The 26,074-nt window shown below is 40.0% G+C and overlaps 1 protein-coding gene and 1 long non-coding RNA gene across 4 annotated transcripts; one reads left to right on the forward strand and one right to left on the reverse strand.

Moving 5' to 3' along the window:
• On the reverse strand, positions 1–11,086 carry LOC115484232 (uncharacterized). The gene is made up of 4 exons (XR_003944986.2): positions 11,000–11,086; positions 2,617–2,703; positions 403–497; positions 1–116 (listed from the first exon to the last, which is right to left on the reverse strand). It is a non-coding gene; the product is annotated as an uncharacterized LOC115484232 (long non-coding RNA).
• Positions 10,903–25,973, forward strand: RUFY1 (RUN and FYVE domain containing 1). 3 transcript variants are annotated; one of them, XM_009091421.4, is made up of 18 exons: positions 10,903–11,385; positions 15,875–16,048; positions 16,365–16,482; positions 17,125–17,226; positions 17,555–17,678; positions 18,082–18,140; positions 18,860–18,925; positions 19,523–19,592; positions 20,050–20,151; positions 20,591–20,707; positions 21,025–21,192; positions 21,910–22,007; positions 22,443–22,562; positions 23,323–23,452; positions 23,872–23,966; positions 24,410–24,458; positions 24,630–24,707; positions 25,236–25,973. In XM_009091421.4, the coding sequence occupies exons 1-18, from the start codon at positions 10,908–10,910 to the stop codon at positions 25,377–25,379; spliced, it is 2,292 nt and encodes a 763-aa protein (XP_009089669.2). In that variant the 5' UTR covers positions 10,903–10,907; the 3' UTR covers positions 25,380–25,973. The 3 variants fall into 3 exon arrangements, with proteins under 3 accessions (XP_009089669.2, XP_050835631.1, XP_050835632.1); XM_050979674.1 differs by having other exon boundaries at positions 11,243–11,443; XM_050979675.1 differs by lacking the exon at positions 10,903–11,385 and adding an exon at positions 15,198–15,315.
• Positions 25,974–26,074: the final 101 nt, after the last annotated feature.

The raw sequence follows: 26,074 nt of genomic DNA on the forward strand, positions 1-26,074 counted from the left end.
CTCAGCAAAACTGTGGGGCTCCCTGCCAGCTCTTGAGTCATCATAGAGTGTTGGTGCCACATGTTTCTCACAGCAGCTGAATTTTCATCAGACTCTGCAGTACAGCAGGTAGGAAACTGTCACAGTCAAAGGATAAAGTCAAGCATGTGCAGACAGTGATATGGAAATCAGACTATCACTACTATCACCATCATCAGACTAACTATCACCAGAACTGGTCACTAACAGGTCAAACCAGTAGAAGGAGAACTAGTCAAGAAAAATGGGAACATAGCATTTCCTGGGATGTCTAATTTTTTGTATTTGCAAGGCTCAAATTCTGACTATTTTATTCCTAAGCAAGATCACTCAAATAAAAAAAATTAGGCATATGCTAAAGGAAAGTAGATTGTTAAATTTTACCTATAGAACAGATTTCTCAGACTGCAGCAGATACCGAAGATGTCATTGCCAGCTTGCATGATTCACAAAAAATGGATTTTTGTATTGATGGTCTTCTAAAAAGAGAAAAAATGTAAAATGGAAATGTAACAAATTAATATTTGACATGTTTTTTAAAAAATGCATATTGTAACATTTTAAAAGTTTTTAAATTGTAAGAGTGAGAGACTTACTAGAAAATAAAAAGGATTACACCTAGATTTTCAATTTAATAAATTTAATTTAAGAAGTTCCTTCCCTGTAACTGAAGCAAGATATAATTTCCCATGGAGAGAATACGTCCCTCTTCAATTATGTTTTCATCCTTGTACTGTCTCTGCCACTCACTTGACTTTGAGTGAGATCATTCAACTCTCCAACTAAGCAGAAAAAATATTAGGATTTTGGGGGGGGGGGAGCACTGTTTGTTGTGGTTGTTTGGTTGCTTGGTTGCTTGGTTGGGGGTTTTGTGGTGGGGTTTTTTGGAGGGCTGTAGCTTTCTGCTCCTTTAGTCAGATTTAGCTGAATCAGCTCATGGTAAGTGTCAGATGAGTTCCTGAGCCAAGGGAAGAAGATGAAGGAAGGAACATGCTGATGACAAACAAGCAGAAAAAAGAAGGAAGTGATGTTCTTCTGGAGGCTGTGAGCTCCTGCTCTGGTTCAGACATAATACAAGACTTAATACCAAAGATGAACTTCTATTAACCTGTGCAAGAAAACATCTGAGATTATTTTTGTTTCTTACACTTTGTTATAAGTTCCAGTTCAGCCTCTTCTTCCTATGGTCTCTAAGGATAATTTATGTTACATTTGATTTGTCCTGAAATATAAGGGTTTTCTGGAATTTTAAATTAAGGCAACAATAAGCCTCACAACTGTTATCCTGAAGAAGATCCCTAACCTGAGGAAATTTCTCAAAGCAAATTCTTACCAGCTTCCTGTGGCTTCTGTCCTGTTCATGAGTATAAATTAAGGCTACTTTACAGAGATTTGGATCTCATGTCAATTATTCACAGCAGAGATTGAAATTTTGATTAGTAAGATCTAAAATCACTTGGTTTTTTTTCCTTCTCAACAGGCAGGGATCATATCTTTAATTAATGCCAGTGAAATTCCTATTCATAAAGCAATATAAATTTTAGTTAAGACAGCAATGTGATCATGACACCATCACCTCTGCCCACTTAGGGAACATAAAGGAGGAAGAGAAATACAAAAGGCAGAATTGAGGATTAAGGCCCAAAGTTCAGATCTAGGCACTACTTCCAAACTATTGCAAAACTGGTTTTAATAAATTTCAGAGATACTTCAGGCAAAAAACAAATATTTCCCTTTGGACTCTGTGCTCAGTGCATCTCAGAGCTGCTCTAGGAGTAAAACTTTACATAATGAGTTGTCATGCTTTAACCCCAGCTGGCAACTAAGCACCATGGAGCTGCTCACTCACTTCCCCACCAGTGGGAAATCAAACAACTGACTGTTCTGATTCTGATCTAAAATTGAATTCAAAAAGAAGTTTAGCTAATTAGGAATCTCTACAGAATGTCACAGACAAATGAAAAGAGATCTGTATCAGAAATTATTTGGAAAATTAACTTGCACCTAGATCCATAGTGGCTTTTTTTTTTGTGTGAGTCTGCACTAAGCAGAGGCTAGCCTGAAAAAACGTTGGATTTATGGTAAAATAGTGGCTTTGATATGTCAGGAATCAAACTGATATTTTCTTTAATTGTGTTTTATAAAATATGAGCACAACAGTAAGAGATCATAAGCCAGTCATAGAAGGGAAAAAAATAGAACTTTTCTCCTATATCCTATAGTCTTAAATTAGTTCAAAATATTCTCTCACATTCTGTTTATTCAGGACAAAATTTTGCTCTTTCCTTCCCTCCATCTTTCTTATTCTGGGATCCATCATATCTACATAATTTCTCAAGCAGTTATGGATTTTGCAGTTCAGTCTCTAGAAATAACAAATAGCAGAAATACTTTACTTTCAAAGACACATAATAAGTTGAAGTTAGAAGCCTGTGGCAAATTTAGCTGGTTTTGGTTAATGAAAATTTATAGCTTTCACTGTGAAACATTTTCTCTACAATCAGACATAAAAGTAACTTTAACTGGAAGCACTCCAATTCAACAGTAGCACTTTACAATAATTTTTTTAAAAGACTGGCTTTAAATGTATCTACTTACCCAAAACACATTAGCTCTGGTTTTGCCAGGCATGATAGATGCATTTAGTAATACAATGAGAAGTCCCTGCTCCAAACAGCCTGCAGCCTACATAGAGAAAATTAAGGAATATAGTGACCATTCTGTAGAAAGAACACTAAGGCAAAGTTTGGAATCATAAACATTGTGTCACAACATAAATAAACTACCCAAGACCTGGGAATAGAACAAATACCTAAGTTTCCTTTCAGTGTCTAAGCCATTAAGCTTCTTCTTATGAGTAAAAACCAGCATCACTTAATAGTGAACTGTGAAGTTTTTTAATCAATCAGTTTTTCCACTTACATATAAACACAACATTTTCTCCAAAAATCAAAACCAATTATTTTTCTGACACCATGCAACTCCTCAATGACTTTTCAATTTGCAACTGAAATACAACAAATGGGAGTGCCTTTAAATCCCATTTACTTCTTCCACAGCATTTCCAGATTTTATCCTTTACCTGAAGGTGGTGGTGGATTCTTAAGAAACAAAACACAAGTAACACCACTGAGGTCCTGGAGGGGATGCCTGACTGGCAAGGACCATCATAACTGGAACTTTTGGAAATGCACCTGAAAAGTCAGCCTGTTGTGAGAGTCCCAAGACAGCAGTGGTTACCCACCAATACAATACAGGGAAAGAAAAGATCTTTTCCTTCTGTGTTTACAGAGTGCATATGGCATCCCTGACACAGGTAAAAACCAAAGCAGGGCCTCAGGATTATGTGACAGTGCCTTGGGTGGCCTCACCCCCAACCATTATAAAGCATTGACTCAGGGGAATCAATACCAACATTTCCTGGCAGTACTGGATACTGCACTGGGAGCTTATGAATTCTGACAAGCTCACAGCCTGAAGTGATAATTGGCAGAGAATGATGGGATTTTTTTTTTATTGCTCTTATTGTACTTAAAAATCAAACATGTTTGCTTTATGCTCATTAGAAAAACAACAAAACTCTTCAACTTAAGCCTTTATACTACATTTGGGCTTCATGTATTTCCCTCCTCACTTCAGTCCATAGAGCCATTTTCAGATGAGGGTTTGGGGAATTTTTTCTTTTTAAAAGAGGTCCTGAAAATTTTGCTACAGTTACTAATACTAACACTATTTCTATTTCTAATACTAATAAGTACTAATACCAAAACAATTTCCAACAGCAGTCAAGGCAATGTGTAAAATCTGCTGAAATTATTAGACCAAAGAGGAAAAGGAAAGATGGCAAGACACTGTATCTTAACAGTGGGATGCCAATTACCACTCTCTGATAACAAAACACAGCCATCTACCAGAGGTGTCTTTGCCTCCTCCCTTGCACAAAGTGGCAATTCAATTAGAGGTCTCTTTTTTTCACACTGCTAGAAATTTTAAACAAGTTCCACCTAAAAAGATTAATGATCTTCACTTTATTTCATTGAAGCCATCATTACACTTCTTTATTGCCACCCAAGTTATTATAAATTATGGCTCTTTCACAATTCTGTAACTTTCATCTTCGTGTGCTTTTAAGGTTCACCCCTAAGAAGGAGGTCTGCTGTAGAAAAAGGAATTCTCTTGATTTTGTGAGATAATTTAAAGAGATCTGTATTACATCAGGTGAGATGTCAACAGAAATTTGCCATGGTATGCACTTCTATCACCTGTAGCACACTAAATGCATTTGGTGTTACTAATTTGACCCTTCTGTTTTTCTTTTCCTAGCTGAAAATTCTGTCATGGTTCCTTGGTTGCTCTGTTTCTCAGTACTTGAGAAAGGAAGTTACATCTGCCTACATGACAGTATCATCAGCATTCAAGGTGAATGTGTGAGTCAGGAACAGTATAAACTGAGGATCTAAACAGAAAGAATTTAAAGAATAATAATTTGGTGGTTTCTGGGGAGGTTCTGCTGTTGCACATACAAACCTTCAGTCTATACCCACATCTTGTTTTCTCTATACACTCTTTATCTAAACATGGCTCCTTCAGATAGAACTCCTAATCACAAAGTCTCTGATCCATTGGTTACTTGAAGCTTTTGGGATTTACCAAACCAATGATTCCTCTTTCTATTCCTGGTCTTTTTCCCCAATGCTGGTATGATGCCAGGAGTCCCTATGATTGAGAAAAGATGAAAATAAAAAGGATATTTAAGATAAAACACTCCAGTAGTAACTCTGTCATCTGTTTTGCTAATGTGGAGTCTCTGCCATGTGAAGAATTCAGGTCAGACAGAAAAGTGGAGGTTGAACAGGACATCCATATAGGAAGTGACTGTCCCAACACACAATCTGGAAAATATGAGCATTTTCAGTGCATTAAATCAGTAGAACAATTACTCATTTTTGTTGTATTAGTTTTCTGCCATCTCAGTGCACTGAAATGGCTCAGCAAGCCAATGGCCAAGGGAGCTGAGGAGGGGGTTTGGCCAGAGGCAAGAGGTGACAAGAAGGCAGATGGCCTTGGAGTACTACAGAGCCCCAGCCTGCATTTCCTGCTGCTTTCATTGCCCCTGGCTTGTCAGCAGCTGGGCTATGTAAGGAAATGGGAACACACAGCTGCAGGAAAAGGGGAACAGCAGCACTCCAGTGGCCCTTTAAACTAGTTTAAACCACTAGAGTGACTAGAGCCCTGCGTTTTTCAGTTCTCTTTCCAAAGGTGACATGCTTACATATGATCAATTCCCTCAGATGGATCAGTGAAGATATTTCAAAGGATTTCTGGTCAGAGATCACTAAGCAATCTCACTGTTGACATCTAACCTGCCTACTCAAGCTTCCATCAAGCATGGAAAGGCCTGATGAGAAATTAGCCAAACCTGTAATGTGATAATGTGTCCTGATAACAGAGACATGGTGAAGCTGAGCTGCACACCTGCATTAACCCAAAGCTCAGGTTTCCCTTTGATTCTGTCAATAATTAAAGTGCTTTTGTACATCTGTAAAACATTTTTTTCCTTTTTTCACCCTATAAAAATTCCTATTGAATCAAAATGTCTGGGAGTTATCCCTTAGTATGGTATAACAAATTTAAGTTACAGCTCTGCGAGGAAAAACAGTCTGAGGAAGGAAAGGAAAGGAGAGAGAGAAGATATTGTTTCTATTTAAAACAAAGAAAAATCTAGCTAAAGATTTATTGACTTTGCTTTTGGTTTAAGCTCTCTAAATATCTTACTAATTAGTATGCAGTGTCGCTCATAAAGAAATCAGAAAATAAGAAAATTAAATGCAGCAGAAAATCAGGATTTGTATTTCTCACACTACTTGTTGCAATTTTTCCAACTCTTTGTGTCCTGCAGCTTACAGAGGAGACTCAGTCATAAAACCTCAATTCTTTGTGGAGAAACCTGAGCCAGTTGGTGCCACACTGCGCCCTCAAGTGCACGAGTGCAGCATCATCAGAACTGCATGCAAGCACTAAATGTTCTTTAGTTTATGGATAAGGGATTAAATGTCTATGAACTTCCAAAATTTGCATTTGAAACAGATGATTAAAATAACTAACAGTGGTTTTGTAAAGCATAAAGGTATTTTCCTATATTTGTCTAGGGAGTATATAATGTATTTCATTGGTTGATATAATAACTATATTGATATAATAACATTTTCTCCTGCAATTTGCATAACTTCTGTTACACTAATAGAACGATAAGTGCCCATTTCTTCAGGTAATTAAGTCACATATAAGTATTCTCATGTGCGTAAGTTGAAAGCTGCTTTAAGTAGCAAAAATGTCAGCACATTTCAAAAATACTGCATTCATATCTTACTAGGATACAGCCTGTAATCACATTTATAAATCCTTTGACCCTATGCCCCTCAGTTGAGTTAATCTACAGCACTTTTATAAAATATTCAAAATTGTACTTGATATAAAACTGTCTGCATGAAATAGAAAAAAAAAAGAAAAGAAAAGAAAGAAAAGAAAGAAAAAAGAAAAGAAAAGAAAGAAAGAAAAGAAAAGAAAGAAAGAAAGAAAAGAAAGAAAGAAAAGAAAAGAAAAGAAAAGAAAGAAAAGAAAAGAAAGAAAGAAAGAAAGAAAGAAAGAAAACCTATGAAAAATGTAACCCAAAACCACACAGGTCCTGAGGTCTAGAAATTAAGGTATTCAAACAGATGTGCTCTGATGTCTAAGTTAGTCACAAATGATACCAAATCTTTATCCAAATCTTCCTACACATAAAGTCCATGGAACATTATGTAACAACTTGTAACAGAAAAGCATCCATTGTAAAATACTAATAACTTCATAATCCCCCACAAAACTCTAGGACTGGTCAATGAGCCTGATTCATGGACAGGTAGGACTCCATAGTTCCATTAGAGAGCATTCCTGGACACTCATCCAGCAGTCCCAAATTGAAGCTCCCGTAAAAGGAGTCAAGGAGCTCCTCCTTTCCCCCTGAGGTCTCTGTCAGCACAGCCACTGGCACAGAGCAGCTTCAGGGGTCGCTCAAACGAGAATCTCAGCTTGGTCCTTTTCTGTTTCTTGGGAGCTCGCTGGCATTTTCCCGGGATGTGGTGTCTGCTGGGCGCTAGAGGCTGCTCTTGAATAAAGTGGTGCCATAGTGTCACCTGCTGGGAAGTTCTGCCCCTGCCTCTTTTCACAGGGCCAACAAAGGTTAAATAACTAAACGAAAATCGGTATGTTTGTTTTCTACCTTCTTTCTGATACTTCACATTCTAGCCCACTATATTCCTATTGAAAGATTTCTCTTTTTTTCTAAAAATCAGGCAATAGTTCAGAGTAGAACAATAAATATCCTAGACTTTTCTTCAGACTGTCATTCAATATATATCTGGTGGGCAATTGGCCTTAACTGTCTGATTTAAACTTATACAGAGTGAGCTGCTGTTCTTTTGATTCCATGCCAACAGTTTCTCTTCCATATTTTACTGTCTTTTCCTTTATTTACTATAATGACACACACTTCCAGCTATAAATATAATATGTCCCCTTGGGGACTCCAATGATTTTAGAAAGAAGTCTGAAACAGCTGATTTTGTCATTAGCAATGAGTTTTTGCAAGGATGGCACTACCTGGTGCAGTGGGGTCAGGGAGCATAAAGTTGTGGCTTTGAAATTAAAAAAAATTATTTCACTCAACACAGGTGAAATGACACAACTGGAATTTTGGTTTTCATTAAATCACTTTTTGATTAGAAGTGATAGGAAAGTATCTTAACTAGTTAGCTGCATTAGAGGTAGAATAACAGCTAAAACTTCTCTTATTACTTAATCATTGTTATAAGAGAGGAATTCATTCATGGACATGGAAATTGTTGAGGGTTTGGGGCTTTTTTGATGATGTCCCAAAGGAAACGTTATCATTTCCTAACACCATTTTTCCTCAAGTGTCACTCACTCACCCCAGTAGCCAGGGGGAAGAATGTTTCAGTGGTCTGAGGAATGGGGAGGGAGAGAAGAGTACAAGGAACATTTTACTGCTCTTTGATGCTGCTGCAGTCACTGGGAGCTGACTCTGGATGGCTGCACTGGGTCCATGCACAGCTTCTTGTCCTGCTCACACAAAGTGGTGGCTCAGGACTTGTGGATGCAGCCCTACTCAGCAAGTACTGAATTCTCAGCAAATACTGTGATTTTTATTGTTCTGTAAAACTACTACAATGTGCTGTCAAACACATAACACACCATTTGAGGGGGTTTATGTTATTCCCAACTACAGCTATGGTTGGTATTTATTCCCACCAGCGTTTTAAAGGTCAAAAACTCAACTGGATCATTTGCAATATAATCTCTTTTGCTGACTGAAAAATTTATAGGGATGCTGTTACTTTAAATAACAGCTAATCACAAAAGTTTACCCTTTAGCACACAGTGGCATTTTGCTGTTTTAAAATATTTACAGTGTGAGATTAACTTGAAATGTTAAATGGCAAAAAAAAAGTTCCTTAAAACATTACCTCCCAAAACAACAATAAATCTGAGATAAATAGGAATTAGCCAAAGAAACAGTCTTGCTAAGTATCAGTGAATAAAAATTTAGTTTCTTCTATTCTAAAATTAATTATCTTCCATTCTGCAACCCAGACATTTATATTAAATGTACAATTTTCTGATTAAAATAGGAATTCTTCCAGAATAATCTTTTTCTATACTTTGAATTAATTATTTTTTAAGTATTTCAAAAGTGAGTTTTTATTCTTTCATGTAAGAAGACAAAGAAGAGGGGGTCAGTAAAACCAGACAAGGCTGTGCAAGATTTGCATGAATAAAGAACATAATTCTACTTATCTCAGCTTCGTAATGGTATTTTTTCTTTAGAAACACTTTGATTTCTACAGTTAGGAAAAGAAAAAGTAGTAAGTGGGTCACTTAGTCCCCCAACTTTTCTATGAGCCCTAACTATTTTAAGCATTTTTGTGATTACACAGAACTGACATTTATGGCAGACAAAAACTAGCCACAAAATGGGTTTTCAAAAGAAAATATTGTTCATCTTCACATGAGTGACAAGAGCTGGATCAGTGGTCTGCAAAAAGAAAAGTGGTGAAATACCATCATCTGCAGAAGACCAAAACAAGCCCGATCTCCAAGCTAAAAGTAATCAAAGTTATTCATGCACAGTGCCCCTCCCTGATAAGTCAGTGAACTGAAACCAAAGTTACATCACCTTTGGTTTTGAGTTTTTTAAATTTTTATTTAATGTGCTAAAGCTGTATTCTGTATTAACTTCACCCTCTTTGGCTGCCCCAAATGACCCCTTAGGAAATTGTACTTCGTAAACAAAACAAAACTCTTTAACTTAGGGCTCTCCCTTGCAATGCCACAAGACTTCTTGCTTGCCTTAAAATAAAAAGTGTGAGGAGAGGGCATTTAAAGCAATCAGTAGCTGATTAAGTAATTTTGACCAAATAGTAAGTGAAGCACAATTAAATCATGTGTAGCAAAAGTTTGAGCACGTTTATTATGCACAGTATAAATTCTCCTCATCAGACACTTGAAATAAAATTATCAAATGTTTCTTTAATAGCAACATAAGAAAATATGATCACAACTATGTGACAGCTTCACTTCATATTTTTACAAAATAGCTTATTATGAGGCTGTAAAGAGGAGTCTGAGGCATCCTTATCTTAAGGGAGCAACATAATGAGGTAAAGGGGAGCGTTGGTTAACTCTTATGTTCCCAGTCACAAAAATTTTATGCCCTATTCTTAAGATGCATAGGGAAAAAAATATTATTTTAATGCTTAGAATTCTCCTTCTATTCAAGACGACCTTCTCCACTCTGACTCTAATATTGGGTTGTTAATGAGAGGCAGAAAATCACCATCAAGTCTCACTCCTGTCAAGAAGTATATCCATATACTCAACTGCAAGACAGCAATACAAGGATCTGAGCTACTTCCTTACGAACAGCCCAATACTGCTGGAGTCCACAAGATGGAGCAGAACTTAACTCTAGCAGCCTTCAGCAAAAGTAGCTTAAAGCCTATACTTAGCTCATCTGAATCATGGGTGAATAAGAGGCTGCTGATCTCTGAATCCTCAACAAAAATACAAGAGCTTCCGTGTGCTTTGTGTAACACAAGTTGTTAAATTTTCAGTGTTGAAGAAGCCAAAAAGACAGAATTGATCATAAAGTAGCTTGTATTAGGGAAAAAAAAATATATATATATATATATATATATCTGAAGATTTATATTGCTGCAAGACTAAATTGACCTTCAACTCTCCTATTCTAGTCTCCTTCTCCTATTTCTTAAACAAAAAAATCACCCAAAAGACTTTCCTCTGTGTATCATAAAAAGCTCATACGCAGCATCTACTACCTCGTGACTAAACGAGTGACATATCTCAATCACACGCAGCTGCTGCATGGAAAAACTGTTAACAAGCCATACATCAGTAGGCTACATCAATATTTGAGGCACACAGCAAGATCAAATTTTCATAGAGGGGTAATTTCAGTTCCCCTTCGTGATACATTTTTCTACCAAACCCAGCCTATACACAATAATGAAGTGGCTTTACTGAGTAGTTGTTTTCATGTCAGTGACGAGGACAATCCCTTTTCACTGCAGTGCACCTGTCATACCAATCCTCCACTTTAAAATCACAACGACTTGATTCACAGGCACAGTAATAGAGATCTCGTTAAGCTGTCACAACTGAACTGTGTAAATCTGAGACGTCGAAACACATTAATTTTTTTTATTGAAAACTGTCTGGGGACACAGATAGCAGTAAAAACCTATACTTTTTGTTCCTTTCCTAACTTGTTCAAAGGCGAACTCCTTCCTCATCTTCCACGCCCTTTAACTATGAACACAAGGCGAAGTGCTCTGTCCTGGCCAGGCCTGTCTTACAGCCCTGCCTCTGTGTGCAGGTGCTTCACGCTGCCTGCGGGACCTACCCTGGTTCCCGGGACCTGCCCCGGTTCCCGGTTCCCTCCTGGGCCCGTGGTCCCCGTCCCAGGCCCTCACCCGGGGCGGGGGGCGGCTCCCGAGCCGCGGTCATGTGACCCGTCCAAGATGGCTGCCGGGGAACGCCGCGCCGCGCCCGCCGCGGGAAAGGAGGAAGACTTTGAGATTATCGACAAAAAACAGCTCCCTGACGCGGCCGAGCTGAGGAGCGAGGAGAAGGCCAAACCGGAGGAAGCGCGGTGGTCTGCTCCGATCTTGTCTCTGGCCAGGAAAGCCTCGGAAAACTTGGCGCTGAGCTATGGCAGCGCCCTGAAGTCCGCATCCCTGGTGGGATTGGTGTCCAAGCCCGGCAGCAGTGACAGCCCGGCAAAGACAAGTACGGCTCCGCTTCTTTAGTAAACTCGCTTTTGTGGTGCGCAAATGAGTTCGCTCCTGTAAGTGCTGCTGGGTCGTGTCAGTGGTGCATGGGTGTTACTTTGAATTTCCTTTTTTAAGATGCTGCAGTTTTGTATTGAAGTAAAATTAAACAAGTGACACAGATATAGAATTTAAGAAATGCATTATAACCAGAAGAAGCCTAAACTCTTATATTTGAAGAAATTTACTATTGTTTTATTTGCTGCCTTTTCTCCTTCTCCTTAAAGCTCCAGCAGCCTGGCTGCACTGAGGGATCTCTCAAAATTCCACATCCTCCCTCCAGTGCTGTTGGTTCTGGGAAGGAATCTCTGTACCTTTCATATCAGAGATTAGACCAGCAAACTAAGTTACAGATTTGTTATAAGTTACTTTTTAACTACACTAAAACTGCCTTCAGTTTAACCTCAGATTGCTTTGTTCAGTATTGGCATTTGTAGATCTAGTAGCCCTACAGATTTGTGGAACAGATATCATAGAACTGAATTAAAATGGCTTTTGTTGAATCATATGGAAAATAAATCTCAGCAATATTTATAATGTGGGGGTGGGAATCCAAACCCATTCAAATGCAGCAGAAATCAGGCCTGGAGCCTCGTACTCCAGAGTCTCAGACTCGTGCTTAATTGTTCTGGAGCACTGGAGCTCAGTTTTGCTCTGTTTGGTGCTGACCTTTTGTTTTTAATGGTACTGCATATTCAAAGGGAAGTTCCATGCAGTTGAGTTGTGACAGCATGGGGCAATGTTACTGCTGATGGACTTCTTCATTTTTTTGTGAAAATTCTTCATTGTTGCATAGTCAGAGTTGAAGATTAATTGTCCTGAAAAAATAGACTTTTTTCTTTTCCTGCATCTCAAAGTCTCACACAAAACTTCCCGGCGGTTTTTTTCCCAAGTGCCCATCTTGTGCACCTGGGATCTAACCTGACAAAGTGCAGAATATCCCAGTTTCTTTGTTTGCTTTTGGAATAACGCTGTGGATAGATGTAATAGAAAACAACACACAGGATTTGGCAAGGGCCAGGGAATAAAATATTCTCCTACCTGAAATTAAGCTCCCACATTTCATGGAACTTTTACCATAACCTTTCCACTTCTTCCTTGTAAAGTAAGGAAACGCACCACAATCTTCCCACATTGTTCAAAGGATTTGGATAATATGTTGATAAGTTTTATGGAAAATTCTGTATGAAAAATCAGTTAATAACTTGTGTATGAAATGTGAACAGGCCCTAAGGCACCTGTTCTACCTGTTCAATATTACTTGCCTTTGACCAAGCACATAAATATAGTTTAAAGCAGGTGTATTTAAGAAATAAGCCAAGGCCTGCAAGACCACTTGTGGAAAACTTGGAGCTTGTTGCCTGCTGTAATCTTTTTCCAGAGATGTTATAACCTCTGTCTGCTACTTCAGATCTGTTGATCACATGTTCTAAACACATAAACCCCATCCTAAAACCAGTGTCTGCCACTGAGGAAATTGTGTCCTGCCTTACAGAGAGGCCAGAAGCTTCAAATCTAAAGAAAACGAATCAAGAAAGACTTGCAGTCCCAAAGACCAAGGAATGGAGAACTGTGAGCTTTCCTTTGTGCTTCAGTGTTTTCTGACTTCAAAGTGTGCCCAATAATTACAGTAAACAAGGCATGTGGCTTCAAAAAGATGTTGAAATAAATCTCTTGAGTTGAATAAGATACAAAACTGTGTGACTGCATTCTTAAAGATTGCAGCATCACATCTCTGATCTTTTGCACTGGGGTAATCTGATTCCTAATCTTTAAAGCTTGGCTTTGGTAGTGTGTCTAATACCTGTTTATTTTGCATGTACCAACCTGCACGGTTTTGCAAAAGATGTGTAAATTTGCAACAGTCTAAAAAATAATGTTCAAGTATTTAACTTAATGCAAACTGATATTAAGACACTTCTCAGTTTTGAATTGTTTTCATAAAGAGCTTTTCATTCATGGTATTTTATTTTTTTAAGTCTTGTGAGTAATATGTGTATCTTGAGCAAGGTGTAGAGGCAAAGTATTCCTGGTAAGTAAAAATTCAAATTCAAAAAACCATCAAAATGGTTAACATTGCTTTGGAACACCCCAAAGTTTCTCGTTTTCTGTTGGTGCAGCTTTTTTTCTGTTCCTAATATGTAACCTAACAATATTGAGATCAAAATTCTAAATATTATGGTTTTAATCCTCAGCCTCATGTCAACACATTATATACAGTTTTGAAGCTATAGGCAATATACAGAATGCTCCTTCTATATATATGTATATCTGTAATATAATGTATATTGGTAATATACTATATATACTATTGTATGTACTGTATATATTATATGTACAATGAACTATAGAGTAGCATGCAGAGATGTCAGCATTTTGTGTGTATTGAGGTTATTAAGGTCAGTTAGATTAGAATGACTCTGTTTTCCTTCTTCTGACACAAGGAGTTTTGCTCATTTTTAACCCTTAATTAACATTGTGTGCACAAAAAGGAAAACACTGGAGAGACTTTTGCAAGATCTTAAAAACATTGTTAACCATCTTGGGTATGACTGACACAGGGCTGGGGCTGCGGCCACTGCTTTTTCTGCAGAGTGTGGCCATGTGTGACCCACAGATGACAGCAAGACTGTCCTGCTGAAACAGCAGTGGCTTAAAACATAATTTTGGTGTCCACTGGGCTGTGGTTGGCTGCTCCTGTCAGAACCTGTAGGTGCCTTAAGAAGCAAGGGAGCTGGTCTTGGTCCTGGTCCCAGTCCCCCTGTTGTCCCAAAACAGGTTCATTCACTTGGTCTGCAAGGGGCCAATCCATGCATGGAGTGGAGGGATTTGATTTATTTATGGTTTTGCACAGAAAGGTGGCTGGGTGGCAAATCCACAAAGCCAGCACAACCACCAAAACTTTTCAGTATTTTAGGCATTAGGTATTAATGTTCATTTGTTACAAATTCCCTAGTTCTCTTATGAATTACCATTCTATCTTCTGTTGGTCAATGATATCCTCACTTCCCATGCTCATTAGTCTGCATGCTCAGGCTATCTATTCTTTTGGGTCGCTGGGTTTCTTGGGTCGGTGGTCACAATCTGCCCCTGCCAGAATTACCAGGAGTCACACCATGTGTCTGAAAGTGTTGTACAAAGGCTCCTTGAGCTCTGTCAGGCTTGGTGCTGTTACCACTGCCATGAGGAGCCCATTCCAGCGCCCCACCACCCTCTGCGTGAGGAACCTTTTCCTGATCTCAACCTAAACCTCCCTGACTTAGCCTCAGGCCGTCCTTGCAGCGCATAAATTCTGTTTCCTTTGAGTCCACTATCAGTGCTGTATCCTTTTATTAATCTCCCTTAGGCCTCAGGTCACTGAAGCATGTCCAGCCTTAGCAAGGCAATTCGACCTACCAGTGATTCGCCGTTGTAACACCTGGGTGTCACTTAACAGCTTGCTCGTTAGCTGATGTTTCACGGCTTAAATCACCCTTATTGTTGCTTAGGTTTGAAATCGTACAAAGATCGAGAAACATCCTTTCTTTAAGTAAATCTGTAAAAATGTACATAATTCCACATTTTGCAACGCACCCCGGCCGGGCCGAGCCCGCCCCGCGCCCCTCGCACGGCTCTAAGATGGCGGCCGGCCCGCCCCCGCCGCGCGCGCCGTAGCCGTGGTAACGCGGCGGGCCGGGGTCCCTCAGCCGCGGGGCCCCCAGCCCGGCCCCGCCGCTCAGGTACGGACCCCGCGGGCCGGGGCTGGGGCCGTGTCTCCCCCGGGGGCCGGGCGCGGCGCTGAGGGGGGGTTTACCCAGCTCGCCTCCGCCACAGGATGGAGGCCCAGCTGGGGCACCGCGGCCAGGGGTCTTTAAAAGCTGCGCAGCGCCTCCGTGCAGATTCTCCCCAGGTACTCGGCATTGGGGAGGCCGCACCTCGAGTGCTGTGATCAGTTCTGGGCCCCTCAGTTCGGGAAGGGCATTGAGGGGCTGCAGCGGGCCCAGAGAAGGGCAGCAGGGCTGGGGAAGGTTCTGGAGCACAGGTCCTCTGAGGAGCGGCTGAGGGAGTGGGGGTGTTTAGTCTGGAGAAAAGGAGAATCAGGGGTGGCCTTATCACTCTCTACAATCCCTGAAAGGAGGCTGCAGCCAGCTGGGGGTCGGGCTCTTCTCCCAGACAAACAGTGGTAAGGTTACAGGATATAATCTTACGCTGTGCCAGGCGAGGTTTAGGTTGGACATTAGGAAGTATTTCTTCAGAGAAAGGTGATTGATTATACATTGGAAGAGGCAGCCCAGGGAGGTGGTGGAGTCACTGTCCCCAGAGCTGTTTAAAGAAAAACTGGATCTGGTACTCAGTGCCCTGGCCTAGTTTCATCATACATTGGACTTGATGATCTCAGAGGTCTTTTCCAGCCTATTTGATTATGGGACTGTAAAGCAGCTTTCCTTTCCCCACCCATGTGTCCCCAGGTACACGGTGTCACACCATGGAGGAGCGTGCCAACCTCATGAACATGATGAAGCTCAGCATCAAAATCCTCATCCAGTCAGCCCTGAGCCTGGGCCGGACCCTGGACTCTGACTTCCCACCACTGCAGCAGTTCTTCGTGGTGCTGGAGCACTGCCTCAAGCACGGGCTTAAAGGTGGGCACTGGCTGCCAGGCTGAGGAGAGCAGGTCAAGGAGTCTGTCATGTTCTGCTGTGGCTCCAGCTTGACTTCTGAATGGCATTATTAATTCTGTAAACACAATGCTAATCAGTAATGCAGACATAACTATGTGGTTACCCTTTTACACCCTGTATTTTGTGCCTCCTAAACTGTCAGAGTATTTTTGATGTCCCCTTTCCACAGACATGTTATGAACTGATAAGACAAAGTAACAAAGTAAATTTTGTCTAAAATTCTGGAGTTGGAAGCCTGTGATTTTTCCTCACAAATCTCTCTGTATGCTCCCTTTAGTGAAGAAGAGTTTTATTGGACAGAACAAATCATTTTTTGGTCCTTTGGAGCTAGTGGAAAAACTTTGTCCCGAAGCATCAGATATAGCAACCAGTGTTAAAAATCTGCCAGAGTTGAAGTAAGTTAATTTTTGGGGATGATGCATTTTGCTCATACTGCTGGGAAAAGGAATCCTTCATGTAGTCTCTTGACTTCCTTAACAAGCTCTTGTTCCCAAAGAAAAAAAATAGGGTGTGTAGGAGGCATTGACTTCTCCAAGAGATAAGGAGGATATCTCAAAATATTCAGAGTTTCTGACTCAAACAATGCTGTCAGATTGAAAACAGCATTTGGAAACTTCTATAACCTTGCTAAAAATAACTAAAGTATTCACAGGTATTTTTTCTTCTTCTTTCCCCCCTTTTAATGATTTTATATCATTTTGTGCATGTGCTGATAGTATTTGGTTTGAGTAATTCAGGATGATTGAGATAGACTTGATTTTAATACTAGGATGTATTAATGGTTGGATTATGGAAATATGACAATATGTATGGGGTTTCAAATTAAGAAGACTACAATATGCTTTCCCCAAAGAAAGGAATATACTTAAATGTTCTTGTGTTCTGGTGACAACAGTTCATTTCCCCAGAGATTTGTTGGTTTTTTAGTAAATAATGTCCTTCCCCTCACTCTGTGAACTGAGAATTTTGAATTGCACAAATCTAGTTAATAAAACACCTTGGTTTTACCAAAACATGCTTTTTTTTTTTTATTTTAGGACTGCTGTGGGCAGAGGGAGGGCTTGGCTTTATCTAGCACTCATGCAAAAGAAACTGGCAGATTATCTCAAAGTACTGCTGGACCATAAGCATCTCTTAAGGTAACAGCCCAGACACGTATTCCTGAATATTCCTGAAACACTGACACCCCCTGTGGCTCCAGGGAGAGTCATTAATTGACCACTTAGAGCTTGTTCTTGCAGCCTGCAGAAGAGCAAGTGGTTAATTGTTAATTGTTGTTGCTGTGAATCTACAAAGGAACTCGCAGAGTATTTTCTGAGAGAGTTCTAAATCTTTTGCCTTATGCAATAAATAAGGGAGAACTCAGCTGAGTTTTGTAAAGGCTGCATTATGTTTATATGATTTCAGTGATGGAGATGCCATTATAAATGTTTGATGTGCAGTGATGCCTTGTACTGTTTGTTCCAGTGAATTTTATGAACCTGATGCATTGATGATGGAAGAGGAAGGAGCAGTTATTGTGGGTCTGCTGGTTGGACTGAATGTTATTGATGCAAACCTCTGCTTGAAAGGAGAAGACTTGGATTCCCAGGTGAAGATTAAAGCTTAAATAGGATCAGTTGGTATAGGATTCTAGTAGAATTAAGTACATCTATAAATACTTTATTGAGATGGGTCCAGATTTCTTTACAACGAGGCCTGGGTGGCAGCTTGTTGTGTTTCCCTCAGTGAATTAAAAGAAAGTACATAAGTAGCAGTTTATGGAAACACTGTCAAAACTAATATCTGCAAGGAAACTGTTCACACATAATATGGTTACTTTGATGCTTTTATGCTATCTTGTATGTTTGCTTCAGCTAGGAAGAATATACGTATTATTTGTCTCTCTAAATCTAAACTTCAGATTTTTATCATTTTCCAAATATACAGTAATGCCTGCTTCTACACATAATTGCACTGTGAAGGTGTGTAAATATCTTAAATATATTTTTCAGGTTGGAGTGATTGATTTTTCCTTGTACCTTAAGGAAACACAGGACAATGATGGCAAACAGTATGTACGGGGAATTAATAATGCTAAATCATTACCTGAACAAACCTGTCAGACAGTCTGTGGGAGGATAGGAATGCTGGAGATTTCAAACTATTAATCATCCAACACGGAGAACCCAAACCAGATTTTGTTACCTAAACAAAAGTAATATCTTTCAGAGACCGAATTTGTGGTAGTTTTAACAATTTAGAGAGTTTGAGTCTTGAGCTGGGACCAAATATAAAGTACACAAAATATTACATTATGGTTTTATTTGGTTTTAGAAGGGATGATTTGCCAAGTCACCCATTGCCAACTCACTGCTTTGTTTCTGAGCAGTCTCAGAAACCCTCTCAACTAAGCAGCTGTCCTTGAGGGAGAGATCAGTTATGGAGGAAAAAATGTAATTTTAAGTGAAATATTAGATTTGAGACTGCAGTTAGCAACACAGATCAGGTCTTCTAAGGTCTTCTAAGAACTGTAGCAAATGAAGGGATCTTTATATTTTATGTGCTTCTGTCACTTCAGAGCACTTCACTGTGGAGCTTCTAAGAAGCAGCCAAGCAGCTGCTTCACCTCCCTGGTGCTTCTGATCCAGCTCAGACACAAGTATTTTTATAAGGAAAGGATAAATTATTTTAGCTCTGTTTGCAGGTATGTGCTGAAAGCCCTAGTACAGACTAGCACTTTAAAATGAATGAGTTTCTTCTCAATCAATAAATTCTCACTTTTACAACTAGAGATGGAGGGATTACAGCTGTCCTTGACCAGAAGCATTATGTGGAAGAACTGAACAGACATCTAAGGTGGGATTTTCATCTGTTCTCATATACAAACACTTGTCCTCTTTAGCTTTTCCAGCATGACTTTGAATGTCTCTGCTGCCAGTCTTGTAGATTTTTGTTTGATATTGAAATTTTCTGATTGTTTCCCAAAAATCTTAGTTTCATTTTGTAGTCCTGCTCTTCTGTGGGTACTTGCAATGTAGAAAGCAAGTGTGTGTAATAGTTTACTTTTTTGAGAGTGATTAATAGAACATTTTGAAACTAGTTTTTTAAAGAGAAACTATTGCAAGTGCATCTGGAAATTCATTCCATGGAGGAAGAGTCTCTACTCTTCCCCCATAGGTTGTTCAGTGGGACAAGCAGGCCTCCCTTGCCCTCTTGAGCAGGAGAGGTGTTACGACTGCGAAAGCTAAGCCAGAACAGGGCTGCCAGCAGAAGGACATGGTCCTCTCAGTGCTTGAGGGGACAGTTGTTCTTCCTCTGAGTTTTTCCCCAGCTCACCAAAGTACTTCATTGTTAACAAATGCAAGAGGGTAAAAATACTGTTGAGGATAGGACTAAAAGTTGAACATTAACACTTCATTTATTGTTTTTATGTCACTCTCTTCCTTGCTGCAGTTGCACGGTTGCAGATCTCCAGAACAAAATAGACTGTTTAGAAAAGACCAATTCAAAACTCCAGGAAGAGGTTTGTATCTAGTCTGTTAAATATTTCTCACAGCTCTTTTCCATCAGAGACAAAACTCCCTAAGAGTGTACCTTACACCTAAAAGAGAGATTTGAATAGATAGTGGTGAGCTGTGGGGACTGGACAGACTGGAATGGGTTGGTGTGACTTCTAGTTCATACCACAGATCCAGGGTGGATTTTAGCCTTTTACACTATGGTGCATTTCTTTACTCATTTAATACTTAAAAGTAATTGATGAGGGTGTGAAGCAGAAGTTGGTGAACAAATGTTGGTGGGCACATTAATTTTGGCTGACAGTGGGTACGGCTGCAGAAGGGTCAAGCAGCTCCTGGGGAGAGCAAGAAGGGGAAGTGAGCAGCACAGCTGCTGCAGAGACTGAGCTACTGACTTCAGAATTGCTCCAGATGCTGCATGATTGCACAGTGATTAAATATAGATCTGTTCTCTTCACACAGCTTGCAGCAGCTACTGACAGAATTGGATCCCTTCAGGAGGAGCAGCAGCAGCTAAAACAACAGAATGAATTAATCCGTGAACGGAGTGAAAAAAGTGTAGAGGTGGGACACCTGTTTAGAGATGATGAGGATCCTTAAAATAAGTGATCTCTTTTGATCACTGTAGTGAGTTCTCCTGGGCCCACTGTGCACTGGAATGCTCAGCACAGCTGAGCACATTTCTGTGCAGGTCACTGGATTTGGGTGTTGTATGCTCAGGCAATAGATTTGACTGTTCTTTACTACACACCCAAAAATACACTTGCAGAAGGAAGAACAAATTCAAAGTATTAGAAGTATTAAAGTAAAAAGTATAAAGTATTGAAGTATTTTTATAATTACTATATCTTTGAAATTTCAGCATATTAATGTTTACTAGGTCATTGATTGTAAAATAGTAGGATTTTACTTGAAATAGCACATTGAAATACTGTGTTACACACAAGAATTAAAGAGATACTTTAAATACTTTGTGATCTTATGTAGCTGATGTTTCTTGTAGGTAACAAAAGAGGACACAAAAGTAGAATTGGATACTTACAAGCAATCTCGCCAAGGCCTTGATGAAATGTACAGTGATGTTTGGAAACAGTTGAAAGAAGAAAAAAAAATCAGGCTGGTAAGGAAAGTTAACTATAGAAAGTGAAGTGAAAGACACAGGATTCAGCCTATGGTAACATTACCAATACAAGATGACAGCTGTGCACCTTTTGCAGCTGTTCAGAATTCATAGAGCAATTGCAAACAAGATGCTGGGCATTGATCATTAACAGTGTCTGTAAGATACTGGGAATTGGGGTTTTTGAAATGTTGGAAATAAAAGGCCTCTTTTTAAGAAACCATTGGCGTTATTATAGCAGAGACATAGTTTGTGTATGGGGTTGTCTGGGTTTTATCTCTGGCTACGTAGCAGTAACTAGGAAATGTCTTTGTAAGGAACTAGAGAAGGAGTTGGAGCTACAAATTGGAATGAAAACAGAAATGGAAATTGCCATGAAACTTCTGGAAAAAGATACTCATGAAAAGCAAGACACTTTAGTTGCCCTTCGCCAACAGTTAGAAGAAGTGAAGGCCATTAACTTGCAGATGTTTCACAAATCCCAGGTGTGTACAGGGGGCTGGGGATGGTTTTGTGAGGTTTCTCTTGTTTGAGTGGGTTGTGGTTTTACATCATTTTTTCAGTTGAACAAAACTGTATAGGCATTTCTATGAGGAAGCAGTGCTCACACAAAATATACAGAGCTTGTTTCCATTAATGAAACAAAAGTTTAACTAACCACTCCATGCATGAAGTAGGAGTTCAGCAAACCCACATCTGGTTCCAGATATCCAGAGAGGATTTCTCTCAATTTTTATGGCCTATTTCTTGATGCCTGTTCAGGCTTTACCCAGGTCCTTGCCTCCTTCCCAGACACTTGTAAGTCAGCAAAATCCCAGTGACTGAGGTGTGCCTTTGCTTTTGAAAGCAGTATTTATTTGAGTTTTTTTTTTTTTGCTTCCTGGTTCCATGCCCACTGAGTGCAGTTGATACATTCAAATCATGATTGGTATTCTTATCCTGTCAGTTTAATCTGGTTTTATTTCTTCAGGCTTTTTATGAAGAGAACGTTTTTTGGCTTGTAGCTGATCTCATTGGTCAAAACATAGTTAAGGTGGTTTGGGTTTTTTCTGAGGTTGTAACAAAACAATTGGAGCAATGTCTGCTCTGGAATTATCATCATTTTGTTTGCACATTCCAGTCAGACCCAGGCATGGCCTTTAGCAAGCTGAACATTCTTTTTCTGGTGGCAGACTTTAAACACTGTTCACTCTTTCCTACAGAATGCAGAGTGTTCATTACAACAGAAAACAGAAGCAATATCCTCTTTTGAAGGAAAAACAAATGAGATGATGTCCTCTATGAAACAAATGGAAAAGAGGTAATAATTGCAAGATCAGAAAGTCAACACTGAAGTCAGTCGAAAGTTTCCAGTATAAACCTTTACAGCATGACCTTCCGTATGCCCCATAGACATTTGGGCCTGTGTGCCAGCAGGAGCTTTTTTACTTTCTTCTCTTCATCCCTCTGTGTTTGCTGTTCTCTCTTCCCAGGCAAACGTGCCCGTAAGTAACCCACTGGAAAACCATAGCTCTTTCTGTAAGCAGGCTGTTGAAAAACATGTTTACTTTACTTTAAGAGCTGGTGTGACCTTGCTTTTGGGGTTTTTTTTCAGAAACAGCTTTCGAAAGTCTTCGTCCTCCACTAGCATTTTCAGTTCAAGCTTTTATAAAGATCCCTGTGGTAACTCTACAAGAAGAGAGGGTGCAGGGAAGGAGTGAATTGAAAACTAATGTCTGTGTTCCTTCCCGTGCAGGCTGCAGCAGGCAGAGAAGGCCAGGCAGGCAGCAGAGGAACGGTGCAATAAGATGAAGCAGGAGCTGGCTGGGAAGCTCGACTCATGTCGGCAGCAGATGGCCCAGCTGGACAGCAAATGGTATTTAATCTGAGCAGGTGTTTTACTTCCCTTTGCTGTTTCTTTAAGAAGTGTTTTCTACTCCTTTTATGCTCAGGAAGGGTGGAGTTTGAAATTCTGTTGGCTTCTTTGTGACCCAGGGAAGCACAGCCCTTCTGTACAGTGTGCAGTTAGCATCAGGATTTTGACATGTTTTTTCGAGGACATCTAATTAAGAGCACAGAGTAGCAGCAAAAAATCTGCCCATTCCAACTAGCAATGGAGCTTTCAATTGCTGTTTTAATAAATCAGGAGATAGGTATGGTCATGCTTGTAGGCTGAGCACAGAACTGTCATCCAAAGGGACTGGGATTTTTGAAGGGACTTATGGGTGTTTTCTTAGGGAATGTTAATCCTCTAAAGATTTCTAAGACCAATAGAAAAATCTTTCACTGTTCAGACTGCAGGATAGAGTGTCCCTTTTAAACACTACAGTTTAAACATAGGTGGTGAAATATTAACTTGTGGGGATTGGTTTCTCTGGGGGTCTTTTGGTTGGTTGTTTTTCTTCTAGCCCTTCATTGCTGTTTGTTTTCTGTGACTTGAAAATGTTAACATATGTTCAATGTTAACAGTGTTGACATTTTTGACGTCTGCTGCCTGTTCTTTCCTTTCCCAGAACACCACTCTAGTTTTGCCCTCTTTTGGACAAGATTTCTACTTCTCACACTGTTGCTATCCTTAAGTGCTATAGGATATTCTTCTGCTATAGGGTTTTTTAGAATGAATTATTTTTAAATAGCTCAACTCTGGAAAAGGAGTTAAAATCCGAAAAGGAACAGAGACAAACTTTGCAAAAAGAACTGCACCAAGAGAAGGATGCTACCACTCTGCTTAAAACAGAATTGCAACAGATGGAAGGACTGAAAAAGGTATGCACAGTTTCAAGCATTCAGAACAACTGAATGTGATTTATTTTTTAAGCATGAACATTCTTATTAACCTGAAGAGGATTTGCTGCCACATATGGAGCAGTGTCTGAGGACACAGTTGTGCACCTGTAGCTGTCTGTGTGCTCCTGTGTTGGCACAGGACTGCCATTTTCTAGCTATGTTGAAGGATGGTCAAAGCCTGAAAATCTTCCTTTTCTTGGTAAATATGGTTAAATGATTCCATTGTTTGTGCAGAACCTGTGGGAAGTTCCCCCTTGTAATTTTAAAAATCAAGCCTTAGAAATAGGGGGATTTGCAAAGGAGCCGGTTCTTGTGAACTGCTTGGGTAGTTTGGGTAGACTGATCAAGGTTTAGGTCAAGCAGTGCACAAAAAACTTGATTTTGTCCTTGATTTATAGGAGCTGAGAAAACTGCAAGATGAGAAGCAGCAGCTGAAGAAGGTCCGTGAGGAGCAGGAGCAAGCTCTTCAAGAAATGGGACTTCATCTCAGCCAGTAAGTTCTAGGGAACAGAACTCCTGTAGGTGACCTAAGCTGGAGTATCAGACTAATACCAAGAATTTTAAAACTCATTTACTTATAAAAATCAATTGTTGTGAGAATTTTAGTAGGCAGTTAGTATGTATGAGAAACTAAAGAGCCATGAAATGAAAGTGAGGAAGGATCTTGCCAGAGTGAGCTGGCTGAGAGGAAACATTAAAGGAAATGTTTAGTTCTAATAGTGGAACTGTGCTTTTCCTACATTCTTCTGTTTATACTGAAAAAGGGGCAAACCCTGAGCTGACAAAGTTTCCCAGTGATAGTGAGTGGCTCAGATGGGTGACAGGGAGCTGACTGAAGAATTGGGGTTTGAGTTCCATGGCTTGACAGTGGAATGGCAGGGAAAACCAAACACAACTAAATAAAAAGTCATGCTGGGCATAATTTCTTTTTTCCAGATCGAAGCTGAAGATGGAAGACATTAAAGAAGTAAATAAAGCACTAAAGGTACTCTCTCATGGATATTTTGACTAAGCATATGAATTTCATTTGACACCTTCAAATTTCACTGTGGTTATTCTGCTTTAAAGGGTGGCTTTTGAAAAATACCAACAATGTTGGTAAAATGCCTCTAAGTTTATTTGTATCTCCAGTGTGGTTTTCATACCAATTTTCCAGGGTCATACGTGGCTGAAGGATGATGAAGCAACTCACTGCAAGCAGTGTAAAAAGGAATTCTCCATCTCAAGAAGGAAGGTAATGTCGTTCAGCAGATTATTTTTAAATAATCAATAGAAAACAAAAGTGGTGCTGTTGCATACCTTGCTGGGAAAGACTGAACCTGTTCAATTCCAAATCTTGTTGGCATGATAAATATATAGGGAAGAATTTGGCATTTACCACCCAAAAAGTAATACTGCCCCCTGCTTTGGTGCTCTCGGTGGAGAGCTGCTGTGGCTTTACTCAGGCTCCCTTCCCAGCTGAACAGTGCTGCTCAGTGTCCGGCCCGCGGTGCGGGACAGTGCGGGGACCCGGCAGCCGCGGGCGGGCCAGCGCAGCCCCTCCCTGCGCGGCCAGGCCCGCGCCTGCTCCGGCTCCTGTTCCCGGCCGTCCCCGAGCCGGGCCCTGTGCTCCGCCCTGCGTAGGGGGAGGCGCTGCTGGGAGGGCTGGGCTTGGTGGGAAGTGGAGGAACTCAGTGGAGTTGGACACAGTTCCCAAGGCCTGACTTTTCTCTTCCTGATGCTGTTTTTAGGCAGCAGTGCTCATTCTGACTCTTTTTTGTAGCACCACTGCAGAAACTGCGGGGACATCTTCTGCAACACTTGTTCCAGTAACGAACTTGCGCTGCCATCCTACCCCAAACCCGTCCGTGTCTGTGATAATTGTCACACATTGCTGCTCCAGCAGTGCTCCTCTAACTCCTCCTAAGGCTCTCCCACCCCTGACAGAGCCACTTTAACATTGGAAAGTAGCCATTATTTTTTTAATTCTGAATTGCAGGTGTATTCTGTGCAACAGACTGGACTGGCTGGTCTGATAATTTCCACTGTAAGGGCAGTGTAAATTAATTTGTAGGGATTGTGCAAGCTAATGCTTCTCCAACTGAAATAATTAAAGAGCTTATATCAACTGTAATTTCCCCAAAAGTTCTATTTGAAACTAAGATTCATTTTTCTGATTTTTATAGATATTTGTATTAAAATTTGTATATTGCATTTCTACATTTATTTGATCCCTGTAGCCATCATTGTCTCTCTGTACATGAACTTAATTTCTTTACCTTCACTGTAGGTGCTCCGTGTGTTCCCCTGGCTCATGTACAGTTTTGTATTTGCTCTAAGTCAGTCAGAGAGGAAAAGGTCAATTTATGAATTGTCTATAGAAAGCTTTATAAGGAGTGTCAATGAATGTGCCTTCAGTTCACTGTGGAGTCAAAAACTGCACATTATACTCGTTCTGGAAGTCGCTGTGACCACAGTGTAGTAGTTACACAATAAAGTCTTTTGCAAAAACTGAAAGCAAGTGAAGTTCTAATTTTTACCATCTGTCAAGTCACAGATCCTAGAAAAGAATGTTTTTCAGGTGTGCATATTCAGGGTTTAAGCTGAAAGTAGCAGATTGTG

The sequence above is a fragment of the Serinus canaria genome, chromosome 13, assembly GCF_022539315.1.
Source record: "Serinus canaria isolate serCan28SL12 chromosome 13, serCan2020, whole genome shotgun sequence".
Lineage (NCBI taxonomy): Eukaryota > Metazoa > Chordata > Aves > Passeriformes > Fringillidae > Serinus > Serinus canaria.